We start from the raw sequence: 18,699 nt of genomic DNA on the forward strand, positions 1-18,699 counted from the left end.
CTTATTTTTTCTAAGTTCGTCCTAATTTTTTGCACAAGCTGTTTAGAAAGGGTCATTACTATTACCTCTAGATTGATGTTACAAATGTTGAGAACAACTTTTCCAAACCTTTCCTATAAACTCGCGAAGGAGTTCTTCTTTCACTTACTGACTAATAGATTTGCTTATAAATCAATTAGGTAAAATAAATTCCAAACAGTTTTCGGATAAAGAAATTAAGACTTTTTTTTTATATATTTACAATAATTAAATATATTAATTTTAAATTTAAAAAGATTGGAAGCATGTTTAATCTTTTAAATATTATAAATGATAAGTAAAATGAAAAATAAGAATTACTCTCAAACACATCACATCTTTGTTATTATTATAATTTAAAAAGTAGAATTCAACTTGATTCAGACGTTAAATAATAGTCCTCGTGACATCAATCTAGCAGTGAAATTTGACATAATGCTGTGATTAGTTGTTCTTTTTTTTTTTTCCTTTTTCTAAAAACAGCACCATACATTATTTATTTATTTTTTATTTAAGAGCATATCTATACATTAAAAATTTGATCATGAATTACGATAACCTTGGTAAGAGTCGAATTTATAGTGTGTGATTTGGCTCATTCATACTATCTGCAATAAAAAAAGAAGTCATATTCCAACTCTCACAAGCATATAGTGTCCCTCACGTGCGCTTAAAGCCAATGGCCAAATTTGAACCAGAAAAAAAAAATAGAATAATAAAAACCCAACACACTCAACACTACAGAGACACTGCCACAAAGGGCAAGAAGCCTATCAGCAAACAAAGATTGTGCCTTTAGAGTGTGTGAAGAAGGAAGAGCATAATCCATGGCGGCTACTAGAGCAATAACCATAGCGAGCAATTCCACATGCACTCTCCTTAGAAAGAAACCCTTTGTGGGTGGCACTGCCCTTTCCCTCAACAACCTCAAATTTGGTCGGACTAGAAGGTCTTATACCTGCAGGGCCATCTACAATCCCCAGATTGTCGTCAAGGAAGAAGGCCAGCCCGAAACCCTCGACTATAGAGTTTTCTTTGTTGACCAATCTGGCAAGAAGGTACCTTTTTTATTGGGTCAGTTTGGTTTTTATATTCTGTTATTGAATGGGAATTGATTTCTTTTGTGGCTTTTGCTTTCGACAAGAAGAATGACATGTTGGGTGTTAAAAGTTTCTTCTTGTTTTACTCGTTGTGGAATGATGATGGTGAGTGGTCTGTATTTGATTAATGGAAAAGTGAAATTGAAATGCAATGATTTTCAGTTTCTCTGTGTTTGTTTGTTATTTGTGTGATGGAAGTATTTGAGGTAAATAGGGTAATGTCTGCTTTAATATTTGTGATTTCTGTTATGGATCAATAGCTTGATAAGTTGTTAAGGATGGTGTTTGTTTTGGCTGATGTTGAGTAGTTTTGAATATTCTTATACTTCACTAGCTAAACGAGATACTCTGTTTCACGCATGTGTACGTGTTTACTTACAATTCCTCTGCTTTTATGAAAGAAATGTTGAGTAGGAGCCAAATTGCAATGTTTTCTGGGGACTCATCATGATTTATATTTGCTTAATATGATGGAAGCTAATTACCGTGTAGTCATGTAATAAGAATCACTATATAATGAGATATGGTGCTTTTCAACTAGGAAATGGAAGTAAAGTTCAATGAATGAGTTTTCTGCTATGTGGGCTACCTGTTATGATTCTGTTACTTGTACCTAAAATTTAATTTGCAAATATTTAGGTTTCTCCTTGGCATGATATTCCATTGCGATCGGGTGATGATATCTTCAACTTCATTGTTGAGATTCCTAAAGAATCCAGTGCAAAGATGGAGGTTGCAACTGATGAGGCTTTCACTCCCATAAAACAGGATACAAAAAAGGGAAAGCTCCGATATTATCCGTGAGATACAATTTCTGAGCTCATACTGTTCCTTTCTTATTCTAAATTACATTATTTGTCTTTGGCAGTTCACTTTTAACGTAAATCTATTCTCTACATTATTTTAATGCTTTCTGACATAAATGTGGTGTGGTGTTTCTTCTTAAGTGTTGTCTATTTACTACCATAAATCTACTACTTTTAGGGTTCAATACCCATTGCTGACCTTTGATAATTACCCTTCCTTCTTAGTTGCCATCTTCATGTTAATTTTTTATCATTAACAGTTGAAGCATTTTGCATCTCGTTCATCACATCCTTGCCTTCTTTTACCGTCTCTTGTTGATCAAGCTAGACTGAGTTGGTTTCATATTTAGCCTATTCTGAAACACATCTTATTTATGTTCTCCAGCTACAATATACATTGGAACTATGGCTTACTTCCACAAACATGGGAAGATCCATCTTTTGCAAACTCTGAAGTTGAAGGAGCACTGGGAGATAACGATCCAGGTATTCCATTAATAACGATTGTAGACTCCCCTCTCTGCCATAATGTTATATTATGAATACAACACAATATGTCTGAAATCATTGTAATTCTGCAGTTGATGTTGTTGAGATTGGTGAAAGACAGAGGAAAATAGGTGAGGTTCTGAAGGTCAAACCCTTGGGTGCATTAGCCATGATTGATGAAGGAGAACTTGATTGGAAAATAGTTGCAATCTCATTAGATGATCCAAAGGCGTCATTGGTGAATGATGTTAATGACGTTGAGAAGCATTTTCCTGTAATATCTCTATCACCTGACTGTGTGATAACTTATTTCTTAAGTCTGTTCTTGTTCATTTTATAGTTTATGATTGCATCGAGCAGCTAGGTGATTTTTTAACTGTTTCATCCACACTACCTAGTTAGGGCAGTCAGCTTATTTACTATTACTGCATATTGACTAAAAAAACTACTAGTCAAACATAAATAATATTTGTTGTACAGTAGATATTATGGATTTTCAGCTTAAGTTGTTATAATATTAGAAGATAAGTTCAAATAAGTTCTGTGAAAGTTCTTCTGAGCACTCCCCTTGATCTGATTAGGAGCAGTAGATATTATGCGTTTCTCTTGAGTAATCATCTATGTTGAAGCTGCTTTCATTAGGATGCTAATTTTGTGCCAGATGCTCATTATGGATAACGACTTTTGTTTGTTATATAATCTTTGGTTGTTTTCAGGGAACTCTAACTGCAATTAGGGACTGGTTCAGAGACTACAAGATACCTGATGGAAAGCCTGCTAATAAATTTGGGCTCGGCAACCAGGCAGCTAATAAGGTATTTTCCTGTATGAATCTCTTGAATAAAGTATTACAAGGAGTTCCTTACTCTGTACTTCAAGAAAGAGTAGCACTTTACCTGTTGAGTACCAAAATAGATTCTTGAACTTAACATAAATTGACAATAAAAATGCTAAAAGCAAAGGAATTAATCATTATTGGTGTTAATGTGAATGTGTGCTGGTGACGGTCTCAATTTGTGTCAACTGATTCTTACCTCTCTAAACTTATATTTGGTGACAGGAATACGCGCTTAAGGTTATCACAGAGACCAACGAGTCCTGGAATAAACTTATTAAGAGATCAATTCCTGCAGGAGAGTTGTCTCTTGCGTAGAGATTTTGGGAGGGTCTGTGTTCATGCCATTGCTTGCATTTTGTACAATTCTATTTATGAAGTAGAAATCTCTTCTGTTTAGCTTACCGGTTATATCTTCGACTATGTTCACTTGGTCAGGTGTTAGTTCAATAAATCCATCTTGCTTTGTGTATTGTACATTTTATCTTGCAATTCCATCTGGTTCTCGAATTTGAGTGGACACAGACTGATAGTTTAATTCTTCCAGAATTCAAACGGCAATAAAAAACTTTTGCCATCTTTGGTTTTGGGGGATGAAGTAGAAGAATAATTGTATGATAAACTTAAACCAGATATAAATAGTGGATGGTTGTACCTGACTAAGTAAATGGTAATTTCTTATGATTAACATAATCATCACATTCAATTTTGTACATGGATGAATCTTCCAGTTCAACAAACAAACGTTCAGTTTAATTTTCAAATGACAAGTAACCTAATATTAGTATTATGCTTCGGTTAAGAGCCTGCAAGGATATTGGCCAGTAATTTTATTAAAAAAAAATATACTAGGGACGTTATGAACAAGATGATGGAGCAATAAACTGAACTACATTATTTGTAAATAATTTTCATCAACCAAGATCAAATACATACATGATAAGTGTATTAAAAGATATTGCTATTTACATTATAGTTGCTACGATTGTGCTTGGACAGGCATAAAAAAAAAAATCAATGATCTTGGGACAGAGAAGGAGACGCTGATGTTGCTTCAGTTTTCTCTTGAAGCAACGGCATGGTGCTTGACCTTTCAACGTTTGATACTTGATGTCCACTGTCTTCATCAAATCTATCCACAGTATGCAAAAATATCCCTGACATAATATACATGAATACAACACATTCAGAAACATTTATGAATTTTGAGAATTAGACATTTTAAGAACTGATAATGATTATAGAAATTTCAATAGTTCATCTTGACCTTAAGATAATAGACAAGTTAATTTTTATGCGACCTAATAACATCCATAACAGGTATAAGTTAAAGGTTGTAATATGCTTTCATTTTAATCAAGTTGGTTTCTACAAGGTGAATTAGTAGTGAAATTTGAATTCTTTGTTGAGTTTTTAGTGCTATCCTTCTGCTATATCTTGAAAATAAATTGATGTAGACTGATTTTCATATTTTAAAATATATTAAAAACTTTTTTAATATACCAAAATCAGTGTATTTTTGTAGTTACAACACCAAAAAACCTAGATTCATTAGTAGTTCTGTAAAATTTGAACATTCTTGCCCTGACAAGTATATGTAAAAGAAAATTACAAACAACGACTCTAATGTTGGAAATCAACAAGAAATTTCCATGATGACTTACCAATGAACCATATTCCAGCTGCTAGAAACAATATTGATGTTAGAATCAATGCTGTCGTTCTCCAGTTGTTAATGCTATCCTGCATTATCATCATGTATGAAGAACCATTAGAATCTTATATATCACAACAAAATACATTCAGTGACCTGTAAATTTCTCTGTCCGTCCCTCCCTTTGTAAGTAATGAACAAATGAGAACAGTGGAACTTTGGGGATGAATTTTAAGCCATGTTAATTTATGACATAGGTTAAAATAAAGTAGGTTTGACCTTTTCAGTTTCCATGTAAAAGCATCATTTCTCATCATAAGCATTTGGCTTAAAAGCTGACTATTTTCTTTTGATAACAAACAATTTTATGCACCCGATTTCGCATTATGTACTTGTTTGACATTTTTTTTCTCAAACTGGGGCATCATGTGTGTAAAAGTCCCAATTTCCACCAAAACACTTAACTTAAAAGTGTTCAGCAATGTCAGTACAAGTAAACGTTAGCAAAAGAATAACCTGGAGAACTCCAACAAGGGGTGAGGAAGGTACATCTCCAAAGATATGAATGGCAACAGTAGACATAGCCATAGATAGAGGCCTCAAACTTGGTTTAACACAACGTAGACATACGTAATTCACAGGACCCTGAAAAGAAAATTGCAAGCAAACAGTTAGCACTAAACTTCCAACATTTGATCTGGTTACAAAATGGTCTCTAAGGAACAATAATTTAGATTAGTGATAATGATCACATTTCTTCCCAACTCAAATAGTGCAGAAGTCAGGAATTGTCTAAGTTAGGCATGCTGTACAAACTCAGTAGTTACTTGTTAGTACCATACTACGATTAAAATTTTTTCTTTCAAATTTCAGGTTAAAATTAAGATAAATTGATCTAAAGAAGCAGGGATATATACTCCGGATGCTAATAGATACGAGAAAGGAATAAAAAAAAAAACATTGTACCCTGCAACAAGCATAAAATTCAAATGACAACCAACAGCAGGATGCCTCCTTGCTCTTGAGAGCAAGTTTGCATGTAATTTCCCAAATGTATAAGTAATTTTACTTCAAAACACGTAATTATTCATCAAGAATTTAATTTGGCAACATAAGATAACAAAAAAAAAAAATCATTTCCTAAATAGATGGTAATTGATAAGTATGTAAAAAGGATACTGTTTCAATATAAAGAGAGATTCCATGCATAGAAGGAAAATACCTGAGTGGCAAAAACAAGAAGTTCACCAATAGCGAAAAGAGCAAGGAAGCCATACATGCTTCTGAATAAGAAAGCACCAAAACAAAATGCTGCACCAATAAATGTAGTCGTTGAGAGAAGCTGCAAAAGGATTGTGTGTTTAGTACGACAGAAAAAGGAGAAATCGAATTACATTAGGGTAGGTTATATTCACTCTTACATTATTCGATATCATTTTATTTGACAACTTTATCCTAAAACCTACCATAAGATTAAAGTTCCTTTAATATAGACCACGTTAACAAAAAATCATATTAACCTTCACATATGATTATCTTTTTATTGTTATTCAATTTTGAATAAATTAGTCACAAGCAATCTACGCGATATTTGTTATTCTTCAATGATTAGATTGATTAAAATCACATTGTATATGGAGCAATTCAATCAATTTATGGCTAGTTGGCTACACTTTTAATCAGTTCAGCATAATAGGGCCAATCCAGAGGATTAGTATTCTACAACACTTCTTTCCAACCCTGTCATCTACAGTTTAAGAATCACCAAAACTGCAACCATGATGTTCAAAACTTGTTGTTACACACGCCTCACCTAAGAGGCTGGTCAATACCAAAGTACCTTAGGTGAAGCAATTTAAATAAAGCATCCTTGCATTAAAGTCTTAATATTTGAAGTGCATGTGCCTGACCAAAAACGCCATTTACAAATCGTAAATTCCAAAATTAAGGTAGCATCTATTTAGTGAGGATATATAATCCAAATGCGAGAGAGTTATTGAAAATAGGTTGGCATAAAGTGATTCATCATACTCAAACATGAGGCAAAATTCATTGGGGACTGTTTATAGATAATCAAATTCACACAAATAGAATGTTAATTGGGTCCATGTAAATTATCAAAGACCATATGGCACAAGAAACCATGACCCTAAACGTAATTTGCCTGTCCCAGCTGGAACATGCACTCATAGTCTATTACCATAATCTGCTCTTAATGACTTTTATATAATAACATGTATAAGATTACATATTATTGTAAGGAACACTGAAGTAAAATAGTTTGCAGGAAAGAAATAATGAATATAAATACCAACCTTAAATGCATTTGATAAGGTGTTATCCATATAATCCAAAACAAAGCCTCCGGCTAAAGTGCCCACTATTCCACATACAATTGTAATTCCTCCAAATATCAAATCTGCATCAGCCTACCAAAGCAATTCAACTTTAGTATTACAATAATACACACAATGTTTTACATGGAAAGTGTATTTTCTGTCTATAAGGTGTGATTGGAAGAAGCAAATCTCACCATGTGGTATATATTATAGCCAGCTTTGGGTCCCCAATACGAGTAAGCACCTATAACGAAGTTGTACGCTATGTAACCTGCAAATAGACAAAGTAAAACAATGACTGCTAAAAATAAAATTATAGGATATTAATATATGAAAGTTCACAAGGATGCAAGCTATCCACATTGCAGTCTTTGAGTTTAATCTCCCAACAAAATATGGTAACTATTACAAAACACAGTAAATGGATAGATAGGTTAGTGGGAGAAGAATTACCTATAACATTGACAACATAGACCTTATCAAGCAAAAGTGCTTTCATATCTTTCAAAAATCTTGAAAACTTTTCATTAATTTGGGTTGCAGATTTTGACCTAAGGGGAGAATCAATCAGATAGAATGTTCAGTATTTCAGACACTAAATGGTAGATGTCAATCATTAAAAGATACAATAAATCAATAATGGGAAAAAACAAATATTTCAGAAGGTGAGTGTTCTCTGAATCAGAGTAAGTGCTTACTTGGAATGATGGTCTGAATTTTTATCTCTAAGCTCTGCTTTTAAGGACAGTGGCTCATCTTTACCATTGGAAGCCTCCATAGCTTTGAATCAAACAAGTGAATTTTATTAAGGCTAAAATAAAAAGGCATTGTTAATTAGAAACCATTAACCAGCCAACAAATCGGAAACCTAAATTTTCAGTACATTGCAATATATATTCAAACCAAAACAAAAAAAAAAAATATTACTTCCCACAAAATAGGATTTGAAGGGTGGTGATGAATAGACAATGCAAAACATGGACGCTTTTAAGCATCATAAAACAATTGTAGTTTTTGTTTTTATACGTTAAATATCTTTCCTAAAAAGCAAAACTTATAATCTCCCCTGTTGCTTTAAATAACAGGAAAAACTGAAAGAAAACTGGAAAAGAAACAAGCCTAGTTTTACACAGAAAATTAATCTGAAAATGTATTTCAAAGTCAAGGTTATTTGCAATATAAATTGGAATTTTTATTTACTCAGACCACGGAAGAGACAATAACATGTGATGTAGAGAAATATTTAACAGAAGCATAAAGATTCCTCTCCTTAATCTGCATGGAGTCTCTTCCCTCTAGATAGTTTCTCTTTTGTTCTCTTCTAGTCGTTCTACTATGTTTTATTTTATATTAATGTTATTGTAAATTTTGTATTATAGCTTAAAAGTAATACTAAAAATAAAATAAAAAAAAAAGAAGCTATTTATGTATGTCCAATGAAGAAATCTCCATTATATAGTTATAGAGTTATGCATGTATTGTCATATATTAAATATAAGGTGTGTCTCCCCTCAACTTCCTTTACAATATTTCTCTTTCTTCTTATTATAATATTTACCAAATTTCCTGTCTATTTGGGCCTGAGACAGATTTAGATTTTGGGTCTTATTAGGTACTTTGGAAAAGGAGTGTGTTCAGATAGTGCATAATTCTTAGATACCTTGAACTATTGCCTCAACTTCTTCGGGTTTCGGTCCCTTTTCTGAACCAGCATGAACAAAACCTGATCCAAAAGTAGTTTAGAGATGAAACATAGTAGTAGAGGTTCACAAGGAAACGGTGCAAGATAAAAGTGAACCTCTCAATTGTAAAGGCTTCATAAAGAATCCTGAAATAGCAAATGGAAGCATCAGCAAAGACTCTACCCAGAATGCATAACGCCAGCCAAAATGACTTCCAACCTGTTAATAAACACAGAAAGGATGAAATCAGAAGTAAAATACACCCTGGTTGTTTCTGTAGTGCTGAGTATCTAAAGGGGGATTCCCTCACTTGCAATCGTATGTTTTCTTTGATTAAAAGGCCAATATTATGTTTCTAATATAAATAAATGAAAGGGAAGGAAGAATTTGTTATTCTAAATTAATTATAATGCATTTCCTACTTGTAGCAAAAATATGGTTTCAAACTGCTTAATCACTTAAAGTTTTACACTCAACTTTGTTACTTTCCACGTTTTTAAGATTTAGAAAGAAATATGTGCTGCCATCCTATATTCAAATTCCAGGGAAATAAGTCTGTACAAATAAAAATTGGAATAATGAAAATGTATATTTTTACTAACCATAGGTGTTACAATTAGTATTTAATGGAGGTACGAAAAGCAGACAACTTACCAAACCACCGTAGACATAGCCAAGTGCATATCCAGATGGTATACACATGTAAAATACTGCAAGCCATGCTGTTTTCTGAGACATACACCCAATATGAGAAAAAGTTCTTCCCCAAGGAAAGAAAAAATCAATCAATCACAATGACAGATGACATTCCAACAACCAAGAAGGATACAGAGGACATCATCCAGTTTTCTAATACATCTTTGAGCAAACTTAGCACAATTTAGGCAGATCATGTGACTGCACTGATTAGAACTGATATTCTTTATGATTGATTAATAGCACTAAATATCAGTAAAACTGTTAAAGTCTGATTAGTATACATTACTGGTTTTAAGGTTTTGAACAACATTCGAACAGTCTTATTTTCATTTATGTAGTCCCTCAGCAGTCTTAATTAAGTTCTTGACATTAGTAATATAAAGATATTTAGAAAATTATGGTTTTGCTCTAAAAGGTCAGCAGCCAAAACCCACTGACAGCTTAACAAATCAAAAGAAATAGTTTCTCAATATCAACTTCAAGAATCGAATATAAATCACAAGTTAATGAAGCAAACAACAATCTACTACCCAGGGTAATTGTTTATGATCTCGCAGACCTGTAGATACTGTATGTTAACATCAAATCATATTTGCAGATTGATCTTCAACCCACCCAAACTCCACAAATCCATCGTTTTACAGTGTAATAACAGGAGATACATTTGACAGCTTTACATTGAGCATAACAGAGCGACAGAATAGACATTCTTCAAATCTGAAAGCAGGAGATGCTTCCAGGGAAAAGAAACAAACCTGAGGAACAGGGGCATTGTCATCAATAAAAGGTGCTGCAAGGCTTATAAATGAAGCCTCGCCAACACCAACTAGCCTACAAAGAACATTGAAAGCATAAGAGAAAAATATAAGAAATATTTTTACTGTTTAACTACACAACAAAAATTGCATAACTTTAAAAATAAAGGAATTAGATGACTTACATGCGACAGAGCGAAATAGACCAGAAATTTAAAGAAAAACCACAAAATAGGGTTGCAAGTGTCCAAACTGATAATCCAATTCCTATAAGTCTAAATGGATTTACACTGCAAAATATAATAGTTGTGTTAGGACTAATATTCAATCTAATAATAGTAATTATAAATCACAACAACCATGCGGTACATGTACAAGGCAATGATAGCCTAGAAATTCTTGTTTTGGAATAGTAATGTTAGTAAATTGAGAGCAAACTTTACTTTAGCGGACTAACGGTTGAATAAATTGATAATCCAACTTTCATGATAGCTTATGCTGCAAATTGTTTTAGATGCACGATCTCACTGATTTTAATATTTTAAAGTCATAGCCATGATGATTGTGCTGGCTACATATTACATTGTACATAAAGAAAGGCAATTTGAAATTCAATGCAGCAGATCTATGGTGGTTCAAAAGCTGGTTCAACTTTCAGAATTTATCATTTACAATTCTTCTTCTGAAGCATTAATGGATTGAATATTTAAGGTTAACAAAGTACAGCCGTTAGAGTATACAACTAATTGCAAGATAACCATGTTTTACCTCTTTGCTAGAGAAGCAAATATTGGAGAAGCCACAAGAAGTCCAACCATAAAAGCAGATGATAAAACTCCATCTTCAAAATTGTTCAAGTTAAAATCCCCTCTGCGAAAAAGGAGAAAAATATATAGACAAAAACTACTATATAGCTGAAAATTACTTCTGCATGCAACACAGGGAGCAGCTCATACAGGCAACAGCAACAGTTATCTAGCATACCGAAAACTAATTTCTACATCGTACAGGGTGATCATGCTATTTTGACAAGCTTGCATGATAGTAAGTCAAACCGTTAACCAAGCAAGAGCCCCAAATTTCCTCTCTTATTGCAATAATTTAGCGTGTGTTTGTCTTCGTTTTGAAACAGCTTGTATCTTTGGAGTTTCGTATATCAAGCATAATTTGACGGTTCGTTTTTATGATTCATTGAATTAATAATAATCTCCCTAACCTCCTAAGCAACCCCATGAGAACCTCTGGCTTTGAAATGGGACACATCAACAAACCCCATTCCAAAAATTGGAATAAACCCAATAATTTAAAAGTGTATGGAGAATTAAATGCCATGCAGCGAGAGAAACTTCTTGAGTATATCTTACTGTATTCCAGAACCAGAAGAGCAACTACTACCCTCAGTGCACGTTCCCCTACTTCCATTAACACCATTGCTTGCTATGGCTCCTCGATCCACATAGTTTAACAAGTTAATCACACAAAATATAGCAAGTAGCCTACAAAACAAGATAAAAGAGATAAAGTAATCAAAGTAGAAAACATAGTCAGAGAACACACAAACATTTCATAAGAACAAAGATTTGCTCTCAACCACCACCACCAAAGAATAAAAAAGACCCAGAATTGCTTAAAATTTTCTTCCCACACCCACATAACTAAAACTTAGAAAGACTGAATTTTTCTGACCTTTACTAGCACGGATCTTAGTGGGGGCAAGGAAACAGAAAAGAAGCATCACATTTACCTTTTGGGTGTAAACCATGAACTTGTGGGAATCATGGAGGAGATTCGAAGTTCCATAGGCTCGGGTGAAGGCTTTGGTTTCACTTGAGAGTGATCATCTTGAGCCATACCAACACTGGAGTACTTTGAAACACAACACTTGTACTAAAGTTTAATATAGTTGAATGGTAGTTAACCTGTCTGTCTGAACTTCAGAGGTCCTTTATCTTTCCTTCTTCGTAAGCTGTCAGTTTTTTCTCCCCTACATTTTTTAAAACAGTGAATTGATTCTTATTCTTCCTTTCTTTTAGTTTTTCACAAAAAGAATATGGGATCATTGCCTCGTCTAAACCTTTTACTTTGACTTTCTTCGGAAATAATTATGCTACTCTGCGGATTATTTATGTGATTTCCATTTTTTTTAATTAAATTAAATATTCATAACATTCAATCTTTTCGAGACTACTTAAGTAATATGTAAACATGAATACTTTAATATCGTAAGATTTATTCTGTAAAATTAAGTGAGAAATCAACTTCTAACTGATAAATTATTATACAGTTGATGATAAGTTCTTAGTTTATAAATTTTGAACTGAAAAACTAGTTTATTGAATTGAAAAGGTTTGATAAAATATAACCCATATAATAATTAGAAAATATAAAATAAGATAAATATATATATATATATAATTATATAACTTATATTACATTGATGAAATTTGTGTTTCGAAATGAAAAATATACTATTTAATTGTAGTTTTAAATTTTTTAATAATAATTGATTTTTTTAACACTTTAATTAATTTTTAAAATTCTAAATTTTTTATTTCAATAATTTATCTTATTTAGATGAGATTTCATATGATAAATATTAATCATATTTATTCATTTTATTAATTTAAATTAATGTTACACTAAATTCCTTTTTGATATTTTTAATAAAACATTTGTTACTTCAAATTATAGTATTAAAGCTTTTTTAATTTAAACTCCATAAAAAATAATTTAATAAATATTGAAATATTTCATTATGTTATGTCTACAAACTTGAAATAAAAAAATATTAAAATATAAGAAATATTAATGAAAGAGAATTAAATAAGTAACAAAGTTAAAGTAATTTATAACTTATATAAAAACTCTTAAAATAAATTATTTTTGAGATTCTTATTAAATAATGGGTTAAATATGTTTTTAGTCCCTATACTTTAGAGCGATTTTGGTTTTAGTCCATTTTCAAACTATTGTACAATTTAGTCTTTCAACTTTAAAAAACTCTGGTTTTAGTCTTTTTTACCAATTTTTTTTAACTTTATTTGTTGTTTCAAACATGTTTCTCAGTTAACATTGAAGCAAAAATGTGTAAATAGTGTAAATAATCCCTTAAATAATTATGTATTACTCAAACTGACTACAAGTTGATTAGCCACGCATCTTCAAGTTTTCTTATTGTACCCTCCATGTAATGAATCTAATGACCTAAAATCTATATATTTTCTAGAATATATTAAAAAGTTTTTAAATTAAATACTTGAGAAACATTAAAGAAAAAATATATCGGAATGAAATTCTAAAATCTTACATCACTCAAGAAAAAGAGAAGTTAGTCTTTATTTATAAATTAATGGTTATAGAGAGTACATTATACTTTGTTTTTAAGTGAGGTAAGTATAACTATAGCTTAAAAATTATTAATTTGTTTATGAATATATGTGGACATATCCAAACCAATGACTTTTGTCTACCAAAGTAAGCATTACTCGATTTAAATAAAAATAAAAATTACTTTTCACCTATAGTTTGATTTTTAAAAAATAACACTTGATTTTAATCACAATCCAATTTAAATAAAAAATTTATTTTTTTATAATTTTTGCATCTATATATTGACTTTCATCTCTAAATAGTTTTAGGTAAAAAGTTTATACTGTATTAGAACACACACAAGCCTCATTTTGAATAACCAACGCACAACTTCTTATTATCTACATTATAACACGTGTTAAATGAGATGATTTCATATCACTATAAAATTAGCAAAATTGTCAGATTTTACACACTTAATATTTGAACATCGTTTTAGATTTTATAATTCATCCAAACGAGAAATTATAATCAGCTGCTTACTGACAAAATGACGTTAGGCTCTTTAGCATCTTGACCTTAAGGGACGGTGAATCACCAAAGGGTAACAATTCCAAAATATAGAAATAAACATCATTATTTGCATACTTTTGAACAGCCTAAAAACCTTTCCCACATATGAAATATACACCCAAGCACAAATGGACATGTTAGAATGTTGCACCAAGAGAGGAATAAAGGTACAAACAATAAAATCACTCTTTAATTATGAGACATTGTCATCTTGTCATCAATATTATGAACTTCATTCGTAATATAAGCACATCACGTTTTTTTACTGATATTAAAAACTTAAGCAGTCATGTCCAAACAGCAGACTCAATTTTACCGAGGATTGGCTGGTACAAATTTGAGTGAAATGCTATTGACACAATGGCGTTCGTTGGTGGGTGTTGGAAATCCTTCACCTTTAAAAACATGACCTAGATGTCCCCCACAAGCAGCACAGGTTATTTCTGTCCTCATCCCATCAGGGTCCGCCTGTTGATAAGTGACAGTGTTAATAATTTTGTATACATTGGTTGATACAATTTAAGATGAGTGCCTTCAGATATAAAATTCAATATAAAGTTAGTTTTAAATAAAGAGTAAAGCTTTTCCAACATTAAACCACACAAAAGTTGATGTAGTTCCGTAGGTAGGTACTACTAATAGTATTATTGTCCAATTAGAATTGAAGTTTTATCTCCATAATACACACTTGTACCAAAATGAAACTCAAATTTTGATAGGTGAACGTTATAAAAGATATTGTATCTAAGTTTTGCCTTGTTTTAAATCCTACTTTTCATTTTCTTCATTTCTTTACAGGTGTTCTTAATTAGGCACTTGTTGAAAAAGGCTGTTCAGATAAAACTATACTAACTTACAGTGCGATTTATGGCCCCGGGAAGACCCTCATAGAAGGCTGGCCAGCCACAACCAGAATTGAATTTTGTAATGGACTTGTAGAGAGGAGTCCCACAACCAGCACAGTTGTAAATTCCCTCACCATAGAACTTGTCATACTCTCCAGTTCCAGGGAACCTGCACCAGATCAAAACATTTTCTTACAACAGAAACAGAATTTCCCATCTTGAATGAAACTAGTTACCATCTTCAAACTAACGCTGCTGCCATGGACTCTGTTGCTAAGAAAATTAAGAACCACCAAAAATTCGGAGCAGACTAAAAATTACTCAGATTTGTCTATTCCAAGCATCATTCTCTCCCCTCGTTTTTTTCTCTGTGCATCTCTATGCATTCATTCAAATTGCCAGAATCACATATGGGAAATTAGTCACGGCACATCTTGTGAGGGTGTTATCACAGCACAGGACCATGAGCATATAGACAACATACTAATGAACGTATCTAAGAGGAGATTACACTGTAGCCTTCGACCCAGTTGAAATACTATTAGTTACGGTCGTCAGTGATAGTTAAAAGTCATTTATTGTTAGTTAAGTTTGTTAACAAGAGTTTTGGCAGATTTACCAGTATAAAAAGACCAAATATTGTATCATGAAATCAGTTAATGCAGTATCAATCTCTCCCCGCTCAACATTCTCTTTCACGATGTACTTCAATTAGCTAGGACAACACATTACCGATAATCCCTCTACCTACTATGATCATAAAAACTAAGCAGTAAGACTACAAACATGGTTTTAAACAACTGTCCGCAACCACAACAGAATCCATATTTGTCCACAATCTTCCATAATAACAAACATCTCGACTGCAGCTTAAGATCTTGATCACACTGTCAAGGGATTAACCTTTAGCACGCGCAATAACTCAGCATATACCTTACATGATCCCGGAGTGAGTGAATTTGCGAAATAAAACCTTCCCAATTTAGACTTATTTGGATAAACTTTTCTATGAGCACTTATAACAGAAAAAAAAATAAGAAAGTAAAATGCATTTAACTTCAGCATAAAGCTAAAATCAACTTACACACTTCAATTTTTGGTGGAGCTAAAAGAAAATATCTTCACACAAGTCAAGTAAAGTTGATTTCATATAATGCCAAAAACTCAATTTCATTAACTTTCTTTTTTCTTATCCTACCCATTGATGGCAAGGGAGCTTCCATCACCCATGTTCAGAGAGAAGTTTATCCAAATAGCTTTTAATAAAACAAAAATGTATTGACTTCATTTCATTCTTGAATTTTGGCATAGAGGGCAATTCCGGGAAAGAAATCAAGATTCGGAGAAACTTGACACACCCATTAATTGTCTGACGCGATTTCAACGTTGAGAAGCTTAATCGATAAAAAAAAAAAAAAAAAAAAAAAAAAAAAAAAAGATAAGAAATAACGCTTCTTACTCGGTGCCCTTTTGCCTGAGAATGCGAAACTGATCAGGGGAGAGAATTGCCTGCCACTCTTCCTCGGATTTGTGAAGTGAACCAGGTGCAGCCATGGCGACAATCCCACCTCGAAAACGACGTTTGGGTTGGAAAGATGGTGACGCGAAAATTGAAATAGTGGGAGCAACAATGGGGTTTGGGTAGGAGAAAGATGTGGGAGGAGAAGAAAGGATAAAATTTGAGAAAATGGGTTTGGAACAGATTGGAGTTGAAGAGGTTCTCAGAATGGTGAAGGTCATGGCTATGCTTTTGTGTTCACAGGGTCACCTTCAACTTTTACATTATAACTAACTATTTATTCGCCTCTTTTTTCCTGTGGACTCGGTGCCTGCTTTCATGATTTTCAATTGGATTTTTTGACTCAAAGTTTCTAGCAAATTCTGTCTAGAAAATCTGCATCCTAAAATCGTGATAAGCGTTTTAGAAAAACAAACCAAGTTACTTTATTTTTGTCAATGTCTTTCCTCCCAAAAAGTAGAATAAATAATGTATTTCAAGGAACCACTCTTTCTTTTCGTGAATCACGCTGTTATAAATATATTTTTCAACCTTATTAATTATTTTATCATTTATTTACTTTATGTAATTTGATTTCTTTATTAGTAAAACATTTAATCAAAATTCTCAATTTTAAGAGTACAAAAATATGAAGTTTTCTTAATTTTAAAATTCAATAGTTGAAATTGATAGATTAGTTTTATAAACTTTTACTATAACTTGATCACAAATTGTATTATACTTAATTCAAAATAAATTGTTTCGACTGTGGAGTCGTATTCAAATATATTTTTTTACACTTTTTTTTAGTCATTTTATCTTATTTAGGATATTTTTGTTTAAATTATTTTGCATTTTTAATGTCAAAACTCTAAGTAGTGTAGGTATCTATTAATGATATTCCAATGTTGAAATTAGTAATGTAGTCAATCAATTGCTACAATAAAATCTTTAATTCACAACGTTTTGTGAATTTATGTAGTAGAGCTGTAAGCACAACTCAATATCTAATAAATAAAACTTATTAGTAAGTTTGATTAAAATTCTGTTAAAAATTTTTAGACCTTGAGACTGCTGGTCTTGTTCTCCTTTCTACTACATAAATTAATATCTATTTAATAACACTTTATTATTAATTATATTAAAACAAATTAATATCTATCAGTTTATTATTAATTAAATGAAAAGCAAATCTACTTTTTTTCTTTAAGAATTGGGATACTATATTAAAACCTTTTATTGATAGTTATATGAGAGTGAATGAAATAGATAAATAATAAAAATAATTAAATTTATATATATTGAAGGTTATCTTTACCATAAACATTTAAATACAAACAAATTATTGTTAGAATGCAACCCTTGAAAACAAAAAATTTAGTATAAATATCATATTACAGAAAAAGTACAAGTATTTAATTATTTATATGATAATTGGGTGACGAATATCATAGTATATCATCCTTTAATAATCGTTACCTAATAACTATTATTAGTAAATTTTATTTATTTTTTTATGATTTAAATAATTTAGTGAATAATATATTAATCATAAAATAAAATTTTAAAAATTGACGTTATATTATTTTATTTATTTTATTTAGATTTATGAGATTGAAGTTATTCTGTGAAAGATTATTTTTTAAAAATTTACATCCTCAAAAAATTATTTAAATTTATCAAATTTATTTTTTTTAATATTTTTAAAATAATTTGATTTAAACTATATTTAAAAATATATTTTTTAAACTAAATTTACATTTTAAATAATTGTATTCAATATTTAAAATAAATAAAACATAAAAACATATACATATTCGTGAGTATTCGTAAACATAAAAAAAAAAATCACAATTAATTTTTCAAGGATAGTAAATAAATTATTCGGACCCGTTGGCATTCTTAATTTTAAATATTTCATATTTACATATTATTCTATTATTTTACTTGGTAATCATTGAAAACATGTATATTTAAAACCATTAATATATAAACACTTTCCTTCAGGGTGAATATATTTTGATATCCAAAAATGTGACAAAATTTTTGACATAGTCACGTGTTATATTTTGGATGGTCCATGTGTTTTAAAAAATA

The 18,699-nt window shown here is 31.3% G+C and overlaps 3 protein-coding genes across 3 annotated transcripts; 1 reads left to right on the plus strand and 2 right to left on the minus strand.

Annotated features, from left to right (window-relative positions):
• The first annotated feature begins 748 nt into the window (after positions 1-748).
• On the plus strand, positions 749-3,758 carry LOC106775936 (soluble inorganic pyrophosphatase 6, chloroplastic). The gene is made up of 6 exons (XM_014663193.2): positions 749-1,076; positions 1,758-1,918; positions 2,310-2,410; positions 2,506-2,687; positions 3,130-3,228; positions 3,474-3,758. The coding sequence occupies exons 1-6, from the start codon at positions 846-848 to the stop codon at positions 3,564-3,566; spliced, it is 867 nt and encodes a 288-aa protein (XP_014518679.1). The 5' UTR covers positions 749-845; the 3' UTR covers positions 3,567-3,758.
• Positions 3,759-3,901: 143 nt separating this feature from the next.
• Positions 3,902-12,357, minus strand: LOC106775935 (probable sphingolipid transporter spinster homolog 2). Its single transcript, XM_014663192.2, has 16 exons — positions 12,122-12,357; positions 11,742-11,873; positions 11,146-11,247; positions 10,563-10,667; positions 10,378-10,453; positions 9,578-9,652; positions 9,040-9,142; positions 8,902-8,964; positions 7,940-8,021; positions 7,695-7,792; positions 7,436-7,512; positions 7,218-7,331; positions 6,125-6,244; positions 5,419-5,547; positions 4,913-4,991; positions 3,902-4,405 (listed from the first exon to the last, which is right to left on the minus strand). The coding sequence occupies exons 1-16, from the start codon at positions 12,226-12,228 to the stop codon at positions 4,263-4,265; spliced, it is 1,605 nt and encodes a 534-aa protein (XP_014518678.1). The 5' UTR covers positions 12,229-12,357; the 3' UTR covers positions 3,902-4,262.
• A 2,061-nt stretch (positions 12,358-14,418) lies between these two features.
• LOC106775769 (peptide methionine sulfoxide reductase B5) lies at positions 14,419-17,008 on the minus strand. The gene is made up of 3 exons (XM_014662950.2): positions 16,564-17,008; positions 15,117-15,273; positions 14,419-14,727 (listed from the first exon to the last, which is right to left on the minus strand). The coding sequence occupies exons 1-3, from the start codon at positions 16,842-16,844 to the stop codon at positions 14,572-14,574; spliced, it is 594 nt and encodes a 197-aa protein (XP_014518436.1). The 5' UTR covers positions 16,845-17,008; the 3' UTR covers positions 14,419-14,571.
• Positions 17,009-18,699: the final 1,691 nt, after the last annotated feature.

The sequence above is a fragment of the Vigna radiata genome, chromosome 10, assembly GCF_000741045.1.
Source record: "Vigna radiata var. radiata cultivar VC1973A chromosome 10, Vradiata_ver6, whole genome shotgun sequence".
Classification (NCBI taxonomy): Eukaryota; Viridiplantae; Streptophyta; class Magnoliopsida; order Fabales; family Fabaceae; genus Vigna; species Vigna radiata.